The following is a 19,270-nucleotide window of genomic DNA, read 5'->3' as shown; positions in this document are numbered from 1 at the left end:
AAATGGCTAAGTGGAAGGTTTAATGAGAAATAGGCAACTCACATATTTATAAAGCACCTACCTACAGAATGCTTAATTACCAAAGGGGGGATTGGCTGTGGAGAAGGCTGGAAGACACTCCCTTGATCAAGTGATCCAAGTGGACATCTTCGGTATAGGACAAATTGAAATCCTCACCACCGACAGGATGCAATGAGAAGGGTGCATCACTTCTGCAACATCCCTGCCAAAAGAAGTGCCTGTGATATCCCGTTAAATTCATGACCAGAATTTTGTCATGAAAATGTATCAAACTCAAGCTGACGGCTAATTTGCAGAATCTTCAAGTGTCAAGGTCACACAAGTCAAGGAAAGTTAAAGACTGTTCTAAACTAAAGGAGACCAAGGAGAGTTGACGACCAGATCCAATGTATGATTCTGATCTTGATCCTTTTGCTATGAAGGACCTTGTCAGAACAATCAGTGAATCTTGAATGGGGCCTGCCCATTCGACAGTGGCCAGGTATCAACATCATAATGTGCCATGTTACAGTGTGGCAGTGTAAATAATGGCAGCGTAAATACCCTGAGTTTCATGGTTGTACTGTAAAAGGGCAGTGTGCTAGAGCACTGCCTCTCAAACTCGGGTACATAAACCACCTGGGGATTTTCCTAAAATGCAGATTTGGATTCAGTAGGTCTAGGTAGAGTGTGAGCTTCTGCCTGTCGGAGCAGCTCCGAGGTTAAGACCCATGCTGCCTGTCCAGAGCAGTTAGTAGTAAGGGCCCAAGGAAACCTGGGGTGAACATTTACTATTTGCCTCCCACTCACCTTCCTCCCTTTTTTGGTCCCAGACTCTGGTGTTTCCTTTGGGAACAATCTGCTCCCCTTGGTGTTCCTGTTTTGGATCAGATGGTCCTCAGTGCCCAGGCAACGAAGCACGTAACCTGGGTGTCATCTATCCCATACCCTGGCCACTGTGAAAGGTTCAACACTGGTCCTCAGACCCAGCCAGGGCCAGTGAGAGGCAACTCTGAGAGGCCTGGCTGAGCTCACACAGCCTCGACAACCATCTTCATCTTTTAGAGCCTTCTTAGAATTTCCAAGCCTTACAGTGGCTCAGGACTGGCCTTTTGCCCTCCAACTCCTAAAGGCCTCCAAGGCTTTCCAACCCCCACACTGGACTCTACCACATAGTAGCCATGTGACTTTATCTAGCAAACTGAATTTTTGACTTTTTTTTTTTTTTTTTTTTTTTTTTTTGGGACAGAGAGAGACAGAGCATGAACGGGGGAGGGGCAGAGAGAGAGGGAGACACAGAATTGGAAACAGGCTCCAGGCTCCGAGCCATCAGCCCAGAGCCTGACGCGGGGCTCGAACTCACGGACCGTGAGATCATGACCTGGCTGAAGTCGGACGCTTAACCGACTGCGCCACCCAGGCGCCCCTAGCAAACTGAATTTTTGACTCAGTTTCTTCATCTATAAAATGGGATACCACCCCTCAAAGGGTTGGGAATTCTAGGATACTCCTCCACATAAGTGTTGAGCTGTCCCTGGTATAGATCAGATGTTCAATAAATCTTTAATTGTTCAGTTTGGCTTTTGGAGCCCATGATCCCACACAAAAAGACTGGCATCTCACCGGTATGTTTTAGGTCATCTTCTGTATTGAGAGTGACTTAACACAGAGTTTGAGGATCCTGGAAAACGAGGCCAAACATTTTGCTAGGCATTGTTATTGATTCCTATGGATCCTACCAGTTCTCACATAGCCTACTCAATTCATTCCTAACTCGCTCCCATCTTGCACTGAGTTGCCTATGTAAATACATACGAAAAGGAAATAAATTAGCAACATTGTAGATGTCCCCAAGTATGGTTTTCATTCCCAGAAATCGCAAGCTCTGGCCAGTGATCAGAAATCCCCTTCCACTGTCTTTATTCTACTGCCATCCTGTGGCCAGCCTGTGCCACTGCACATTGAGGGCTGGTGTAGCTGAGCTCCCTGTGCTGTCCTCCTGGTGCCCGGGATGGGGCTCCTTGGGAGGAAGGAAAGGAGTGCAGTTGAAGGGTCTTCTAGAGTCCCCACCAGCAAGCAGCAGTCTGGGCATGAATCACCAGTCTTGACTGGACTTCTGTTTGATGAATCTCAGGGCCACATAGTACAGGATCACAAAGCCACCACTGATGCCAATAAGGATGAGGTAGATGACGTAGAGCGGGTATGAGTTCAGGCCCATGGAGCTGAGGATCTGGGGACACAGACATCAGTAAACCCACTGAGAAGACGTTCAGATGAATGTTATCTTTTTAGAGTCGAAGGCCTCAGCTACTTACTACGTCTCCCCGGATAGGGATGGTGAGGTTGCCGACGGCCATGTGGTAAGTGTGCCCTTTAAACTGAATCTGCATCAGCCCTTCAAAACACCAGCGGAGGAAGGAGACTTTGGAAATCCAAGCGGGCACTGAAAATAGCGAGACTTATGTTATTCACACAGGCTAACCACCTGCTCCCTGGGAAACACTCCTGGAGACGGGGCCCTGGTGGCTCTTACGCAAGGGCAGCAAGGTCCCCGAGGGAGCAGGAGGGCAGGGAGAGGGCAAAAGGGCAAGAGGGGCAGCTTGGGACATGGATTGGGACAGAAGGGCCAAGTGGCTACAGGAGTCACCACACGTTTGATTGGTAACAATTTGAGAGAGTAACTTATTAAATGTCCCAGCATGTTCTCAGCTCCATGGAGGTACAACTGGCATTTCTGAGTCTGTGCCCTGACCCGATGGTGGTATCACAGAGCTAGGAGTAGGAGGAAGGAACAAACTTGGCCCGAATGGTCAGGAAAGGCCTGGCAAAAGAGAGCAGCTGTGGAAATGGGGCAATGGCGCCCTACAGAGAAGAGCCTCACAGGCTCAGATGTGAGTGCATGGAGGGTGTTGGGGACTTCAGAAGAGCTAGGTGGAGGCAATGGAGAGTCAGCAGCCCTAACTAGAGGGCTCAAGCAAATCCAGCAACATGGATTTCCGCCTTACAAAAAGCCCTTTCCATGGGCAAGGGTCGAGAAGGATGTGGAAGGATCAGGGTCACAGAGACCATAGCTGTGGTCTGACACCAGACAGTAAGGCCAGGGCTGGGGGAGATCAGGCAAGGCGACATCTGAGAAAGATGTGGGAGGCAGAATTGACCTGACTCCCAGGTGAATGTGGAGTGAGAGTCAAGGGTGGCCTCCAAGTGTCAGCTGAGGGATATGAGAAGGTGCCATCTGCACCCTCTCATGGAGACATTCCTTTGACACGCAGGACAGTTGGCAAGGACACCTGCTCCCAGAAAAAACAGGCTTTAAATGGATCTAAGTGATGAGTCCTCATCCCCAAGTGAATATAGGCTTCATCCAACCCCGGAAGGCCTCAAAAAGCTTGACCAGGGGAGGGGAGCACGCCTTACCTATCCACAGGTTATCCAAGCTTATCATGAAGCCCCCGGTGAGGTAGAAGGAGTTGTAGAGAGCATTCCCAAAGAAGGAGGATGTATGAAATGTGGGGAGCAGGGCAGCGGCACCCAGGGCCATGATCCTGCAGCAGAAGACCACCAGCCACACCAGCAGGAAGTGCAGTAGAAAGGGCTCCAGGCCCGGGCGCAGGTTAGCCAGCCAGTAGATGGGCATCCCATAGATTATGATGTAGACACAGTGCTCTGGAAGCTCCCCTAAGATCTGCAAAGAATAGCCCTTGCAAGGACGTGGAGCTAATGCCTTCATTGCCAATTGTTCTTTAAGTGTTTGAAGATAGTGTAACCCTCAAGGATGTCAACCCTCCCTCCTGCTAATAGCCAGACTGCAGCAGGAGGGCCCGTGAGGGGCCCATGGGACCCTGGAACATGAGCTCACTGCTGGTTTCCCACTGCAGATGCCACGTGCTCCATCTGGGAGAGTTCAGAACAGTTTCCCCCGCGGAAGCAGCGTGGCCTGGTGAAAATGGCAGTTGTGTATCTATTCTCCTGTTTCAAAGTCCCCACCCTGCCTGCCCAGACCAAATAGCTGTGGGGCTTTGAGACAGCTGCATAACATCTCTGAGCCTCCACTTCCTGGAAATAAGTACAGTAACACCTGCTGACCTGCTTCCTGGAGATGTGGGGAGACTGGAGAGGTAAAGTATGCTGGATGTTTCCCATCTTTTCTTTTTTCAGATTTCTGCTGACCAGGAAAGTGTCACTCTTGGTCTACAGTCCTGGTCTTCGGGTAAATGTTTAAAAAATAGCAAATCTCTGTAACCCCCTAGGGAATGTGACAGCAGCAAGCATAGATGATGCATGGCCCCTGGTTCAGCAAAATACTACTCTGGAGCTTCTGTACAATGCAGTGTAGCTTTCTCTGTCCCTGCCCCCCCCACCTGGTAACTTGCTCTCAGCCCTGACCAGTCACCTTGGTAAAGAAATATGGACCAGCAGTGTACAGCCCGTCTTCTAGTTCATAGTAAAGCATTGCCCTCTCTGAGTGACCTAAAAACGGGGAGAAAAGGAGAATGAAAAAGTGACATTAATTTTCAGTGTTTCTGTTTTTGAGTCTCTTTCAGTACAATTGTAAATATTCCTGTGGCCTAAATGTGTCCTATTTTTAAAAAGCAGGCAGAGTTAAACCATCCTAATTTAAGGTGTTTGTAATTCTGTAACTTCTGAACTGCTGTCAAATATAAATCCCGCTATTATAGGAATGTCTAATACTGCTTGGCAATCTGTGTTCATTTGCATACTAATATTAATGTGCGAACCTTAAAAATCATCATCTTCTTTTATTTCACAATCATGGTGAAAACAGTCAGCAAACCCATTCTCCCCAGGAGTTTGGAGGAACAGAGGTCGGCCTTGGACCAGCTCAGAGGGGTGACTACCACCGTGTCCTCTGGTTGCTCTGGGTGTGGGTCACAGAGAGCAAGGCACACTCACATTTGGATATGACATCCAGAATCACGTTGAAAGGGATAAGAGCTCCAATCATGAACAAGAGGGCAGCTGTGTCCATAAAGGAGAGCTTGATGGCCCCATGGCCATAATAGAGGAACCCAATGACCAGGGACATCAGGCAGGCCTCTGCTGCATGGATGAGGAGAGTTGGCAGGTCTCGGAAATCGTTGAAAATCTGACGACTTAAAAAACAAAAGAGGTGCCAAGGGAATAACATACACCAGCCCCGTGACACTAGCAATGTCCTTCCGTCTATGCAGGGATGAAAGCCTCACTTTACTCTCTCATAAAATGGGGGAATAGCAGTACCCAATAGCAGTACCCCCCTCGCAAGGATTCTGAGGCTCAAATGAGATCGTGGATGAAAGCATCTGTCTCACCGTATGTACATAATAAACAATTGTTACTTTACTGTCAGTGTATCAGCCTTGCAATTTTACTTAAACACATTATCTTAAGGAAATAGTGTGTAAAGATGCACCTACAAGGAAGTTTGTTGCAGTGTTACTTGTCATAGCATAAGCCTGAAAAAAATCTGACCATCAATATACAGTTTGCAGGAAAATGAATTATGGCTAGATTGGAATGCTGAGGAAGACCTAACCGGATGACAGGTACAGGCCTATTCTATGTGCAACCAAAAACAAAAAAATGGTTACAGAACCATATGCAGAGTATGATCCCACTTATGAATTACAATGCTTGTGTGCATGGGAATATCACCCACCAAACACTTGGGTCTCGTTTACTCTGAGGGCTGGCCTAACAGGAAACCTTCTCCTTCCACTGAGGTTCTCCTGTATTGTCTGAATTTTTCATAATGATCCTATGTAATTTCTACAATAATTCAGCCAGTAAGAACATTTTGATTTTGTTTAAAGAATAAAAGTAACAGGAGTGTTCTGTATTATACAGAGAGAGCTAGTGCTAGTCTTGACGATACTGGTTTTTAAGAGTAGTTTTTAAGCTAGTCTTGACGATACTGGTTTTTGCTTTCTCCTTCAAATTCACTTTATATAGAAAGGGCTTAATTTGACACAATAAAGAGGTCTGGGGTAGGGGAGGTGGTGGTGGGATGAAATGGCAGATAATTACCGGATCAGCATGGTGAACTGCTGCACAGGGCCAGGCAGCTCAGTGGAAGTCAGGGGCTGGTGAGTGTCCTGGGGGAGGGCCTGGCTGTCAAGAGGCAGAGGGTGTCATGGGACATGGGGGCGGCTGCCTTCTCCAAGGAGCTCTCCACCCAGAGCCGCCCTGGCCTGCCTTACCTCTCCAGGCAAGTGCCCTCACCCAGCTCCTTTGCCTCCGCTCTCCACAGAAAGTCATCGAAGCCACGAACTTTTTCTCGGAACACGGCTGCAAGGGACCAAGCCTTCTCCCTGGTGGCCACTTCCTGTTCTCTGCTTCGCCTGTCGATGCTAGTCAAGTCCACTGTAAGTAGAGGATGTGGGGCCATGTGTGGCCAGGTCTCTGCACCTGCTCACAGGTGAGGAGCTCACTGCAAGGCCAGCTCACAACACTGGTCAGCCCTTGGAGGTTCTGGGACATGCTCCCCACCCTGTGAGGGTGGACCATGAAGTGATGGGAAAAGCAGAGAGAGGCAGAGAGATACCCAGGGCTGGCCTCCCCCATGCTGGGCCTAGCCACATCCACTTCAGGGGAAAGCCTGCTTCAGGGAAAAAGCAACAGCACAGGCCCTGTGGGCCCTGGCCTCCATCCCAACACCCAGGCTCATTATGGGGACATCCCTAGGACAGGACAGGACAGGACGCAGTGGGCCTTTGGAGCCAAAGGTCATGACACAGTTATGCCTTGACTCCAGCTCAAGTCATTAAAGCTTGTGACAGGGACTCAGCCTTCCAGGTGTGCCTTCTACCCATGAGGGGAAGGGAGGCTGGCCATAGGACAGCTGGGAAGTCTGGGCACTGGGAAATTCTAGTTCTCACTGTAGATTAGTAATTTGGCTCCCTAAGCAACCTGTCTAGAAGGGGAGAATGTTTTGGCTGGAGGTTGCCAATGTCTGGCCAACTCTAAGCAGAGCTGTCACCGCCCTCCAGGGGAAGGAGCTGGCATGACCAGCTGGAGAACCAGGCTGCTGTGCACCCACCTCTATGTTACTTGTGGGGAGCATCTGGTAGTCCCAGCCACAGCTCTACTCTCATGGGGCTCCTGCGATGTCAGAAAGGCACATCCACCCAGTCACCACTAGGACCCTCCTGAACCCAGCCTCACTGCAGGCTGGAGGGTGGCTCACCTCCATTTCTCCTCTTAACCTCTGTCTTTTCCTTCCTACCATTTTCATGACATGTCCCATGGCAGGATAATGTCTAGAAGTGGTCTTGTAAAATGCAACATGTTTCCTCGGTGTGTAGGGCTGTAGATCAGAACACCAGATTCTCTGGGTACTGCCAGGCCCTGTACCCCAGATTGGTAGGTGGTAGGCAAGAGCCCCCCACCAAAAGTGATAAAAATATAAAATAAAGAAAAACTTCTGTTCAGGTCTGTTCTAGGCATTTGACTTCTGGTAACCCCGCTCTGGAGTTACTGCATGTTGCTCCCGTGGCCAGGTTGACAGATGCCCTCTGCCCCCTTTATCTGGAAATGGCTAGCCTCAGGATGATACGCTGCCAGGAAGCCAAGCTGGCTCCTGAGCACTGGGAGGGAGGGTGACCTCTATGTGAGTTCACACGCTGTGAGTGCACAGGGCAAGGGCTGGCAGACTGGAGAGAGTCCTCCTGGGGTGGGGAAGAGCACTGGATGCTGACAGGAGGATGTGGGCCCAGGGCCAGGAGTCAAGTTGGGGGCTGGACACACTGGGTGGGAGTCCCAGTTCTGCGTCTTACAAATTCTCTGCCAAAGGTTTAACTCTTCAGACTTCAGTCTTCTCATCTGTATGGATGGAAATGGCCTTGGCCTGACAGGGCTGTGAGAGTCAAAGGGACACCCTCTGTAGATTGGTGCCTTTGGGCCCAATGTCTGCCCTCAAGGACATGGTCCCTGTTGTCATGGTTATTGGTGAGGCCTTGCTACACTGGGCCATCTTGGGAGGAAGGCTGGGGCTCCAGGTGACATATTGGACAAGCCACAGCTACTGTCTCCCCGCCCCCTCCCCCCAGCCGCCCTGGTAAAGCTGTGTGGCCTGGCCAGCAGCCATGGCACGCCTCAGCATTCAGGGCCCAGGGATCTGCTTTCAGGTCACACACCTGTAAAGGCAACTATCTCTCCAGGAATGAAGGAACTATCTCTCCAGGAACTAGCTTACGCTTTCCCTGAGGGCTATATGATTGAGGGCTCAGGACCCTCAGCAGGAAGGCCTTTCTGGGGGTGACAAAGCAATTTTCAGACCTAGTGCCTCATTGACCAAGACCTCCAAAAGGCCCTGAACTCTCCGGGCCCTGGGGTCCCTCCACCATGCAGTGCTTTCAGGCTCCCTGCCTCTGTGGGGGCACCAGGGCACAGCTTGAAGATTTCCTGGTGGCCTCCTAACCTTAGGTATCCTAAATTTCCCTAAAGAGTCTGAATAAAGACCACAATTCTAGAAAATTGATCCAAACCCTCTTGACTTCTATCCCCCCATCACCCGCTTTGGAACTCACAGGTTTCTTATCATGCACACAAGAGTGGCTATGTCAGAAGCAGGATTTTCTTGGGCCCTTGTTTCTAGTATTTGATACTCGGCAAAGTGACACACATTCTCCAGCCCGCTGGGCCGCCCTGCTCCTATATCCTACTCCCCTGAAACCTCCGAGAGCTTCCCTCCGAAGCTCTCCATCAGGCCCTGGTGGGGCTTCGGGGGGAGGGGGGGGTGGGGGCGCTGCTTGGAGGCTCACCATAGAAGTCTGCAGGGTTGCTGTAGCGAGGACAGGGGTGGCCGATGGCTGTGAAATACTGCACCATGTGCTGGGCTGCCCCCAAGTAGATGGTGGTGCCGGACGTCATCAGGAGGACCAAATCAAAAAGCCTGAAAATGTCAGACCGAGGCTGGTGGAGGGAGATGAGCACCAACCGGTTGCCTTTGGCCAGGCGGTACAGCGTTTTCACCAGGTTGTGGGCCGTGAAGCTGTCGAGGCCGGAGGTGGGCTCATCCAGAATGAGGATTCCTTCCCAGCGGAGACAGGGGCCTAGTGAGCCGGCAGGACTGTGGCTGGTGGGAGCCAAGCCACGGGGGCGCCTCTGTCCACCCTCCGCCCCGCCCCCTCACCTGGGTTCCACAGGAGCTGCACCGCGATGCTGACTCTGCGCCGCTCGCCCCCAGACACGCCCCGCACGTACGCGTTGCCCACGCGCGTGTGGGCGCACTGGCGCAGGCGCAGCTCCGCAATCACGTCGTCCACCTGCGCGGGAGGACCCAGGTTTAGGCGCGGCGCTGCCCGCCTCTCTCCGGGTTACGTGGGTGCTGTCCTGGAGTAGAAAGCGGCTGCCCACCCTTGCCCCCCGCCCCACCCCCTCCGGGTGGGTTTGCGCTGTAGCCTTCGCTGCCCCATGCAGTGTTTGCTCCCGCATTTTTTCTGCATATCCTGAGTGGCTCTCACGCGCCGAGGGCGGCGCCATGTTGGGAACGTGGCCGCGACCTGGGGACAGGACAGCAGGGCACTCTGCCCACACGGAGGACCGGAAAACAGGTAGACACTCCTCTCACGTTTTGTCCTGTGCGGCGAAGGGACCCGGCCAGGGCGTAGGCGGCTTACAGAAGGATGTGGGGTTTAAAGGCGGACAGAGGGCAGGGTACCGATGGAAGGATGGCGAGCTGGGCTGCTCAGAGTTGACCTGTGACTGGGCCCTGAGGCAGGGGGGGAGGGTCGACAGGGGGAAGGATGTCATGGCTTCTTGGGGTCACCGGGGTCAGGCAGTTACCCTTTTGTCACGCTGGGCCTGGGAGAAGGTTCTGGGCAGGCGTAGCTGGGCAACAAAAGCCAGGGTCTCGCGGACGGTTAGGTTGGGGAGCAGGTGGTCGTGCTGGCGCACGTGGGCCACATACTTCCTCACGAGCTGAGGCGTGCTGGGCTGCCCGTTGATCCAGATTTGACCTGACTTAATTTTGCCGCCGTGGCCTCTCCCGGTGATCACGTCCAGCAAAGAGGCTCTCCCACACCCTGCGAAGCCACCAGAGACCTCCTGAGAGCAGAGCTGCGGGGGCTAGCCTGGAAGCCCTGGCTGCCCGCACACTCTTTCAGCCACCCTGGACTTCTCTGTCCTTTCAGAAGTGACCAAGGCCCTAGAGAAAGTGGCACAGCTCTTGGACCCGGATGGGTCAGCCTCAGCACCTGGAGCTCCAGGGCTTTCACCTGCAGCTAACTTGAGCACCTTTGGGGAGCTGGAGGTACATTAATGTTGGGGGTTCAAGCCGCTCAACTAGCGGATCCAGGCTCTGAGATGGCAGGGGACTTTGTCAGTATTCACAGGGACACTGGGATTCCCAGTCCAAGTGGGAAGTTCACTTTCCTAAACAGCACTTTAGGAGAGGTGTGGGTGGCCTTTGCTGTGGAGACCGCCTAGTGCAACTGGAGAGACCTTCCATGAATCAGGAGAGAACACCAAAGGCATTCATTTGGCTGGAATCTCCAATTCCGTAAACTCCTTCATCGGCAAACACTGCTGCCACTACTGCTGATTCTACAGAAGCAGCCAAAATGCCTGAGGCTGTTTGGATTTATTATAAATTATGATGAATCTTCATTATTTGTTTTATTTGTTAAGCCTCAGGAAGTATAATTGATAAGTTATAAATTTTAAATTTAACTTTATAAGTTTTTATTAAAAAAACTTTTTATAAAAGTTTATAAATTAACTTTTTAATTTAACTTATAAGTTTTAAGTTTAAAAAAAAAAGTTTATTTGAGAGAGAAGAAGAAAGAGAGCACAGGAGGGACAGTGAGAGAGGGAGAGAGAGAGAATCCCAAGCAGGCTGCACGCTAGTGGTGCAGAGCCTGATGTGGGGCTCGAACTCACAAACCATGAGATCATCCCTGACCCAAAACCAAGAGCAGATGCTTAACTGACTGAGCCACCCAGGTGCCCCTAATTGATAAGTGTTTCTAAGCAATCATTTAAATAATTTCAGTCAAGTAAACCTGAAGCTAAACAACACTGAACCTAGAGTCAAGAGTCCTGGAGACTGCTCAGCCTCTCCAAACTTCACTTGCCTCAGGGATGCTAACAGCTGCAGGGTCATGTGTAGCGAGTATTAATTGTGGGGACTCTTAGGCTTTATGGAAGTGCCTTGGAAGGCCCGTGTATCTCCCAGATTCTCAGTTCATGAAGAAAAGCAAATATAACAGGAAAAGCCACCAGGAGTTACAAACAAAAACAAAATTGGCTTCTGAAGTGTATGTTTTCTTTTTTAGGTAAGAATTGCAGAGGCAGAGCCAAAAGTGGGCAGGACTTGACCTGTGGTGTTATTTCAGTTACAAAGTGCATTGACATACATTATCTCGTTTGATCTTTGGTTAGACAATAAACAGAATTTTCTTATCGGAAGACTAAAAAATTGGAGATGTTCAAAAGTTCAGTAATCTTTACTTCTGGAAATGATTAATTAAAAAGAATAAAGTGTTCTAACACCATCTAAAAGAGAAACACCTTGATATGAGAATCAGAAGACCAAAGTTCTAGTTCCAGCTCTGCATTAAATGTATGCTCTTAGGTGAATCACTCACTTTGTCTAGACTTTAGTCTCCTCCTCTGTTAAATGAAGGTGTTCATATGTTGGGGCAGGGGACAGGAGGACACTCTAGAAATATTGAGGACCAGATAACTTAAAAACCCTCCGTTAAAGAGGCTTCCAGACTGGTAAGGAGAAAGAAATAATACAGTGGAGAGAGTGAACACCATTCTCCAAGACCCCTTTCAGCTTTAGCATTGCATAATTTTAAGTTTGGCTTGCAGAATCACTCTGAGGCACTCCAAGATTCTGGATCTTTGCAGATGGTTGAAGGCTGCACTAAGACTTGGAGGGACTCTGAAAGAAATGGGAGCTGTGGTGGGTGCTGTGCCTACCAGGTTGTGGGAGAAGAGTGAATGAATGCCCCTGGCATGGAAGAGTCCCCTGAGAAGAACATTCAATTCTGAAGATCTTAGAAAGGTTTTTGATCTGGATGCAGCTTCAAGAGGCACACTCATGATTCATAATGATGGCAGCTATCTGACAGCTAGTAAATGGAGGGACTTGAACTGGGATTTGAACCCAGGTCCACCTGACCGAGAACCTGTGCTTCTCACCCACTCTGCTGTGGTTATTCTACCAGTCAGCAAAGAATTCTGTGAGAAGCATCCATCTGTCTGAGGGACCATTCTGCATTCCAGAAGAGACAGAACCCATCGCCTCACTGTTTGCCCTTAATGGTACCTGAGCTCCCTATGATGGCCAGCATCTGCCCACTCCTCACTTTGAAGCTCAGATTTTGGATGCCCAGCTCACAAGAATCCTTGTGAGATGCCCAAGGCATCTTGAACTGAGCCAGCTTCTCAAACCAGGGCACCTGGGAGTCCATGTCCACCTGTGGGGAGATATTGCAAGGTTCTTCAGAGGGCTGAATAGAGGGTTTCAGCAACTTCTGTTCAACTGTACAGAAGACATCCTCCTGCTGTTGCACAAAAGGCCTAAGGGGCCCCCACCTACCATGCTGAGAACCTGAAGCTGCCATTTCCAAGTCTGAAGTTAAGACATGGGAAGCATGTGTAATAGCAGAATGGAAATGAAAACATAAAGCAAAACAATGTCTTCAGTTCTTCAGTTAATGATAATTTACTAATGATTTGTTAAATGTTTATTACGTGCAAGGCATTGTGTAAATCTCTTTCTATTTATTATCTCATGCAGTCCTCCTTGCAGACCTATAACATAGGTACCATTATAATCGCTGTTTTACAGGTGAGGCTCAGAGCAGTTACTTGTTCAAGGTCGCACAGCTAACAAGTGGCAGAACAGAAAATGCTTATGGTGAGGCTCATTAGCTTGTCCTAATTCACATTCACAGGAAGCCAGAGTTGGGCCTCTGAAGTTTACCATTCTGCCCCCCCAGCGTATTCCATCTGAACTGCCAGGGGTCTACCCCCAAGGAGGTCTGGTAAATGGGGTCTTGAATCTGACCAGGGGGTCCTTCAGAGCCTCTGAAAGGCCAGGAGTCCTTGCACTTTGGATATTTTATTAGCTCCAGGGACCGTGTACTTTGCAAGCAAACAAATAACAAAACACGAAGCTGGTGAAACCTGAAAGTCTATAGTTTAGTGAAACCTGAAAGTCTGTAGTTTAGCGAATAGCGTCACGGCATTGTTAATTTCTTGGTTTTCATTATTTTGCTCTGGGTATGCAAGATGTTAACATCGGGAAATTGGGCAAAGGTTACATGGAAACTCTGTACTATTTTTGTAACTTTCCCAAAAGTCTAAACTTACTTCAAAATCTGAAGTTAAAGTTGGAGAGATTTGTTTTTTCCCCAACAGGGTCACATAATTTCTTTATGTTTTAACAGAGGTCTTGTTCTCTAATGCCTCTCAACTTCCAGCTACAGTATGTATAGCTGAAGGAAGTCTTGTGGTACTTTCACCCAACATGTGAGGCATCAACTTGGCAGAGGGCCCTCAGGATGGGCTCACCCTTACCTTCCACTTGGGGAATCATTTGGCCTTCCCTGCCCACTCCTCCCACCTTGTCCTCAGGTATGCCTCTACCTGGTAGCTGAGATCCTGGACCTCCAAGGTGTTGGACTGGCCACTGTAGGTGAAGTATAGGCTGTTGTCATTTTCAGAGGAGAACAAGCTGTCCTGGAGGCCCTGCTGAGAAACATGACAGGTGAGGGGCTTCTTCAAAAGCCACTTAGGACTTAGGAGAAAACAGGGAGGAGACCCAAGAGGTGAGAGCTAGCAGCAGCTAGTGTGGTTGAGATCCTGAACTGGCAACACGGGTTTAGGCAGATAGAGCCCAAGGGCTCTGAGAAAATAGGAGCATCAGTGAGGGCAATCTTTTTTTCCCTTCAGAGGGAGCTTTGCGGCTTCCCTCTAGCACAGCTCCTGGCTCCAGATAACCTCACTCCACCCCAAATTGGTGGAGCCCGAACCCAGGCACCCTATGGTGGATGAGACCCAGACTCTGGACTAGAGAGAGCTTTATGAGCTGCTATGCTTTGGGGAGACCTTAGCTGGGGCTTGTCCTTAACTTTTCTCTTCCCTGCCTCTGACTTACTATTTCCTGATGCCAAAGAGACTTCACATGCCTGGTATGTGAAGGGATACAGCTATCAAAAAACTAGTGCTCAATATTTGGAAGACACAATCCTTAGAAAAGTTGCATCTTAGTCTAATGAGGAGTTTTGCATAACAAAGCCATTCAAGATGATTTTGGAAGAAGCACCATTGTTATGTCATCGTCATTGTCAATATCTTGCTGTTGTTGGAGTGATGTTGTATTTGTACATCAAGTAAATCGATGTTTTGTGGTATCGCTGATACCTTTGAATGGTATTAGCTATCAGCATATCTAAATTCCTTCCATTTTATCAATTCAGTCATTTAAATTATTGAGGCTCCCCCAGAAGAAGAACCTCCCTACTAACATTTCCATTTTTATTTTATTTTTTTCATGTTTATTTTATTTATTATTTTTTTTAATGTTTATTTTTGACAGAGTGACAGAGCATGAGTGGGGGAGGGGCAGAGAGACACAGAATCCGAACGAAGCAGGCTCCAGGCTCTGAGCTGTCAGCACAGAGCCCGACACGGGGCTCGAACTCACAGACTGTGAGATCATGACCTGAGCCGAAGTCAGACACTCAAAGCGACTGAGCCACCCAGGCACCCCTTTAATGTTTATTTTTGAGAGAGCGACAGAGCATGAGTGGGGAAGGGCAGAGAGAGAGGGAGACAGAATCTGAAGCAGGCTTCAGGCTCTGAGCTGTCCTCATAGAGCCTGACGTGGGGCTCAAACTCACGAGCCATGAGATCATGACCTGAGCTAAAGTCAGACACTTAACCGACTGAGCCACCCAGGTGCCCATCAGGTTTCCGTTTTTAAATGCATACAATTTTTCCTTTTGTTTCTTAGTGCAGGAAAAAGTGTATTTTTTAACAAGTTCCAGTTGACCCCATGATGTTTCCTCCTCAGAGCTGCCACTCACACACTGATGTGTTCAGTCAAGTAAGCAAGCAAGCATCCAATACTTATTGGGAGCCCACATGATGCTACAAGTTTGGAGTTTGGGATATGACAGTGAAAAAGATGGTCTCTGAGAAACTTAAACTTTTTATTGAGGTAAAATTGGCATATAACATTATGCTAGTGTCAGGTGCACAACACAACAATTTAAGATTTGTGTACACTGCAAAGTCACTACAATATGTGTAGTTACCATCTGTCATCATGCAAAGAAACTTAGATTAAAAAAATTTTTTTTAATGTTTATTTTTGAGAGAGAGACAGAGACAGAATGTGAGCGGGGGAGGGGCAGAGAGGGAGACCCAGAATCCAAAGCAGGCTCCAGGCTTTGAGCTGTCAGCACAGAGCCTGATGCAAGGCTCAAACCCACAAACCATGAGATCATGACCTGAGCCAAAGTCAGATGCCCAACCAACTGAGCTACCCAGGTGCCCCAGAAAAGCTTAGATTTTAATGAATGGGACAGGTGGTCAAGATGGAGCAAAGACAGGCCAGGTGTAGAGCAGGCTGACCTCAAGCATCCATTCAGGGTATGTTTATACTGTGTACACAATGCCTACATGTGCTTTGTGTGAAAATAAAATGACTTACATTATGTGAAAATAGCCTCCAAAAGTCTCTGTCAAACTTCCCCTGTAGTGGCAGAGGTCAGAAGTCCTTGGAAAGGACCACAGAAATGGAAGGTCAATACAGGTGATGATCATCTATGACAGTAACTATCAGTGAGTAGTCCCCAGAATTGCAGGGCAGTATGAAAACAGCAGACCATGGCTACTTATCTTATCTGATGTTAGAATTATTACCATAAATATCCTAAATTATACAGAAGAAACTGGGAAACGTGAATACCTACTTTAGCAGAAGGGCTATCTCTGTGGAATAGAGAGGAATGCAAGAGAGAAGGGTACAGGGAAGAATGAGGGGAGTGAACTTCACAGTTCTTGGTAGTTAAGTTGCAGGTACATAAGAGTTCACTGTTTTTTCATCTGATCTGAACTATCTCAAAGTTTGTTTTCCATCTAAGAGAATGAACCTTTGAGTAGAACTCCAGAGTAGTACTCCCACCTAGCCCCTCAAGTGCCAATGCCTCCAAGGCAGGAGCTGGCTATGGAGATGGAGGAGGGGTGAATGTCTGTGCCCTCAGAGATGGAAAGGGAGATCTCTCCTGGGGGAGATCAAGGCCAGCTACAGAAGGTGCTGAATTTCAGGCAGGTCAACCCTGCACCTGACCCTTGCTCACCGCTTCCACCACTAGCACTCACACTGCCTAATTTCTCCATTTAATTGTACTAAACTGTCAGAAATTCTGGAAATTACTGAGAGACTCATTGAGCTAACATAAGATGCTTATTTGTTTGGTTATAAAAAGTAAACATCTGCAGGAGGGACATTAAGTCGATTGATATAAGATATGACTCAGCTCAGAAATTGCTTCTGTGAACTAACACCTGGCCAGGTTATATTTCAAGTGGAGGGGCAGCTAAGAAAGGGACATTGGACATTTTGGGCTCTGGAGCAATACGTACAGGTGACCTAATGCCTGAGTGGGTTCCACTTTCCAGATAAGTGCTTTGGAAAGGTGGAGCATGCTGGGGCCCTGGGGAAAGGTGTCACAATAGGAAGACAGATAAAAGGAAGGAAAGAGGTGCTCCCTGTTGCTGGGGGTGTGGGCAGTACCCCTCATCTTAGGCTAAGTAGGCTGGGCACAGGCAGCCAGGGACCTCAGCTGCCATCAAGGGACCATGACTTCTGGGTCACCTGTAGTTGGTTAAGCAGCCGACTTTGGCTCAGATCGTGATCTCCTGGTTTGTGGGTTTGAGCCCTGCCTCCAGCTCTGTGCTGACAACTCAGAACTTGGAGCCTGCTTTGGATTCTGTGTCTCCCTCTCTCTCTGCCCCTCCCTGGCTCGTGCTCTGTTTCTCTTTCTCAAAAATAACGTTAAAAAGAAAAAGGGGGGATTGTGACTTCCTGGAGCTACACATGCAGCACAACTTTCAGAGGAAGAGAATTCGTTTCTGGGTGGAGACAGCCTCTGCTCCATTTTTAAGTATTTCCTTGACTCCCAGGATGGATTTGTTAGGTTTTGAGGTTTTGACAAATTCTCTGTATTTTTCAAATACTTAAATATCTATTCAGTTGACATCTTAATCAGTATGACTGTCAGAATATCACTTAAATTTCTGACAGGTGACATCCAAAAAAGCAAAAGCAGGTTTATTTGTAGGTAACCTGTTCAGCTCCTGCTGGGCTACATTGTAATTTCTCCTTGTATTAACTTCTGATCAAATGCCTGAGTCAGAAGCACAAATTAGAAGGGAACTTAGGGAGCACAGAGCCCAAGTTCCTTTTTCTAAGATGAGGAATCCATGCCCTTGAGTAGTAGTGATGTGCTGATGACTCAGTGTCTGTGCAAAAACATGCAGGGTTTGTTCTTGGCTGAGGGGATGAGCCTGGGCCTTTATTAAAATGCTCAGACCAGATCTTACACATCTTTGTCCTGAGGACTGAGCCCCTCTAGTCCTCCTCTGACCACACTCCTGCCCATGGACTGTGGGCCAAGGGCACTTGCCACTCCAGGCACCCCAGGCCCAAGGGGCATTTGTCTGTGGAGAGCGAATGGAATGTGGGTAGGCAGGATGGCGTGACCACATAGGGGTGTGTGAGTCACATGTTGCACTAGGGGTGGGCAGAGAAGGGGGACAAACTGTACCACAGGGGTGGGCAGAGAAGGGGACAGAGAAGGGAGCCAGAAGCTGGCTCCCCTGTGCCACCACATTCTAGCTGCTGCTCCAAAAGGCCCTAGGATTTCTAAACTTACATCTGGCCTTTCAGGTTGTGAGGAAGGTATGTCAAAATAGGAAGATAGAAACTTAACAGTTCTTAGCTTGATAACTTTAAAATAACTAGACATAAGATATGTATCCCTCACCCATCCTCTTGTTCTAGGTGCCATATATGTTGGGGGAAGATTATCACTTGGAACGTTGAGTTACAGAATTGGAGAAAAGGAAATTGGAAATGGCAGGCTTTCCCAGATGTTGGATTTGGGCAGTTATTCGCATTCCATGCTGTGGTAGCTGATTTGTCAGCCTTTTAGGCAGAAAATGTCCCCAAAGCCATTACTGACTTTATATACTGTTCAGGCTGTGAGCACTGCAGTCAGCTCCTATGAGGCATTTCTCAGCAGGAGCTGGCCATGTTCCCAGATCAGAGCTGGATATTAGTTATGGCTGCAGGGCAGACTAGGAATGGACTGGGTTGAAGTCCTATCCTAGCAAGTGAGGACAGACCAAGTGGCCCGTGGCCTTCCCTTTTGGGTGTGGAGTCCGCAGACCTTTCTTGTCTTTCTCTCCCTCCTCCCCACAGCAGGCAAGATGGAAAGGTGGGCTGGGGTGAGGTGGGGTGCTTCCTTTCTGTCTTCCAGTTTAGCCTCCTGCTTCAAATCCCACCCACATCCTTACTTTAGTCAAAGGCCATTTCTCAAGTAAACATTTCTCCATGTAACTTGGGTGGAGAACTTGTACCCCAACCTCTTGGCCCCCTGACTTGCTGTCTGTCCCTTTCACCTCTTTCTGGGGTCTTATATCTGCCTGTTGTGGTCATGTTATTATATTCCCATAAAAGTTGCCTGCCATCATATGTCATCAGTTTACTGCCTCTGAGACTCTGAGCCTGACAGACACACAGATGAAGGAAACACTGCAGAGTCCCCGGTATGTGTGAACACATCTCTGTTTGGAGTCTCATTCAGAAAAAGCTGCATCAGCCCAAGTAACAAACAGGAACATCATTTCCCTGTAGGAGTGTGCCTTAGGGCAAGAAGTGACCTCAGAGGCCCCCCACCCACCCCTGACCCCTGAATCCCTTCCCCTCAGCCCTTTGATATCCAGGAAGTAGAGTCCTGCTGCCATGTTCTCCCTCTGCTTGTGGTCCTGGTGGTGAGTTAAAACAAAGTTCTGGAGAGAGGAAAGAAAGGTCTGATTTGCCCCCACCCCCATGACTGAGGTGACTGCCCATCACTCACGGAGGCATCCTGGGGAGCAGCCCTGTTCCGCAGCCCTCTGTCTTCTGGGACTGTCTCAGCCATGGGGCCCAGCGGTGTCTGTGCCACGTTGCTGAGGCTTCCTTCACCTTAGCTGCTACCTGACTGTGCCAGTGTTTTCTCTTTCTCAGAGTTGGGCAATC

At 48.9% G+C, this 19,270-nt stretch overlaps 1 protein-coding gene across 1 annotated transcript; it reads right to left on the bottom strand.

Moving 5' to 3' along the window:
- Positions 1–1,678: 1,678 nt before the first annotated feature.
- ABCG8 (ATP binding cassette subfamily G member 8) lies at positions 1,679–19,172 on the bottom strand. The gene is made up of 13 exons (XM_047854442.1): positions 19,110–19,172; positions 13,606–13,749; positions 12,281–12,431; positions 9,790–10,028; positions 9,137–9,269; positions 8,766–9,035; positions 6,204–6,366; positions 6,031–6,114; positions 4,918–5,117; positions 4,397–4,473; positions 3,421–3,688; positions 2,319–2,446; positions 1,679–2,233 (listed from the first exon to the last, which is right to left on the bottom strand). Exons 1-13 carry the CDS (start codon positions 19,170–19,172, stop codon positions 2,096–2,098), a joined length of 2,058 nt encoding a protein of 685 aa, XP_047710398.1. The 3' UTR covers positions 1,679–2,095.
- Between the last annotated feature and the right edge of the window lie 98 nt (positions 19,173–19,270).

Source organism: Prionailurus viverrinus, chromosome A3 (assembly GCF_022837055.1).
Source record: "Prionailurus viverrinus isolate Anna chromosome A3, UM_Priviv_1.0, whole genome shotgun sequence".
Lineage (NCBI taxonomy): Eukaryota > Metazoa > Chordata > Mammalia > Carnivora > Felidae > Prionailurus > Prionailurus viverrinus.
This window is presented reverse-complemented; position numbering and strand designations above follow the sequence as displayed.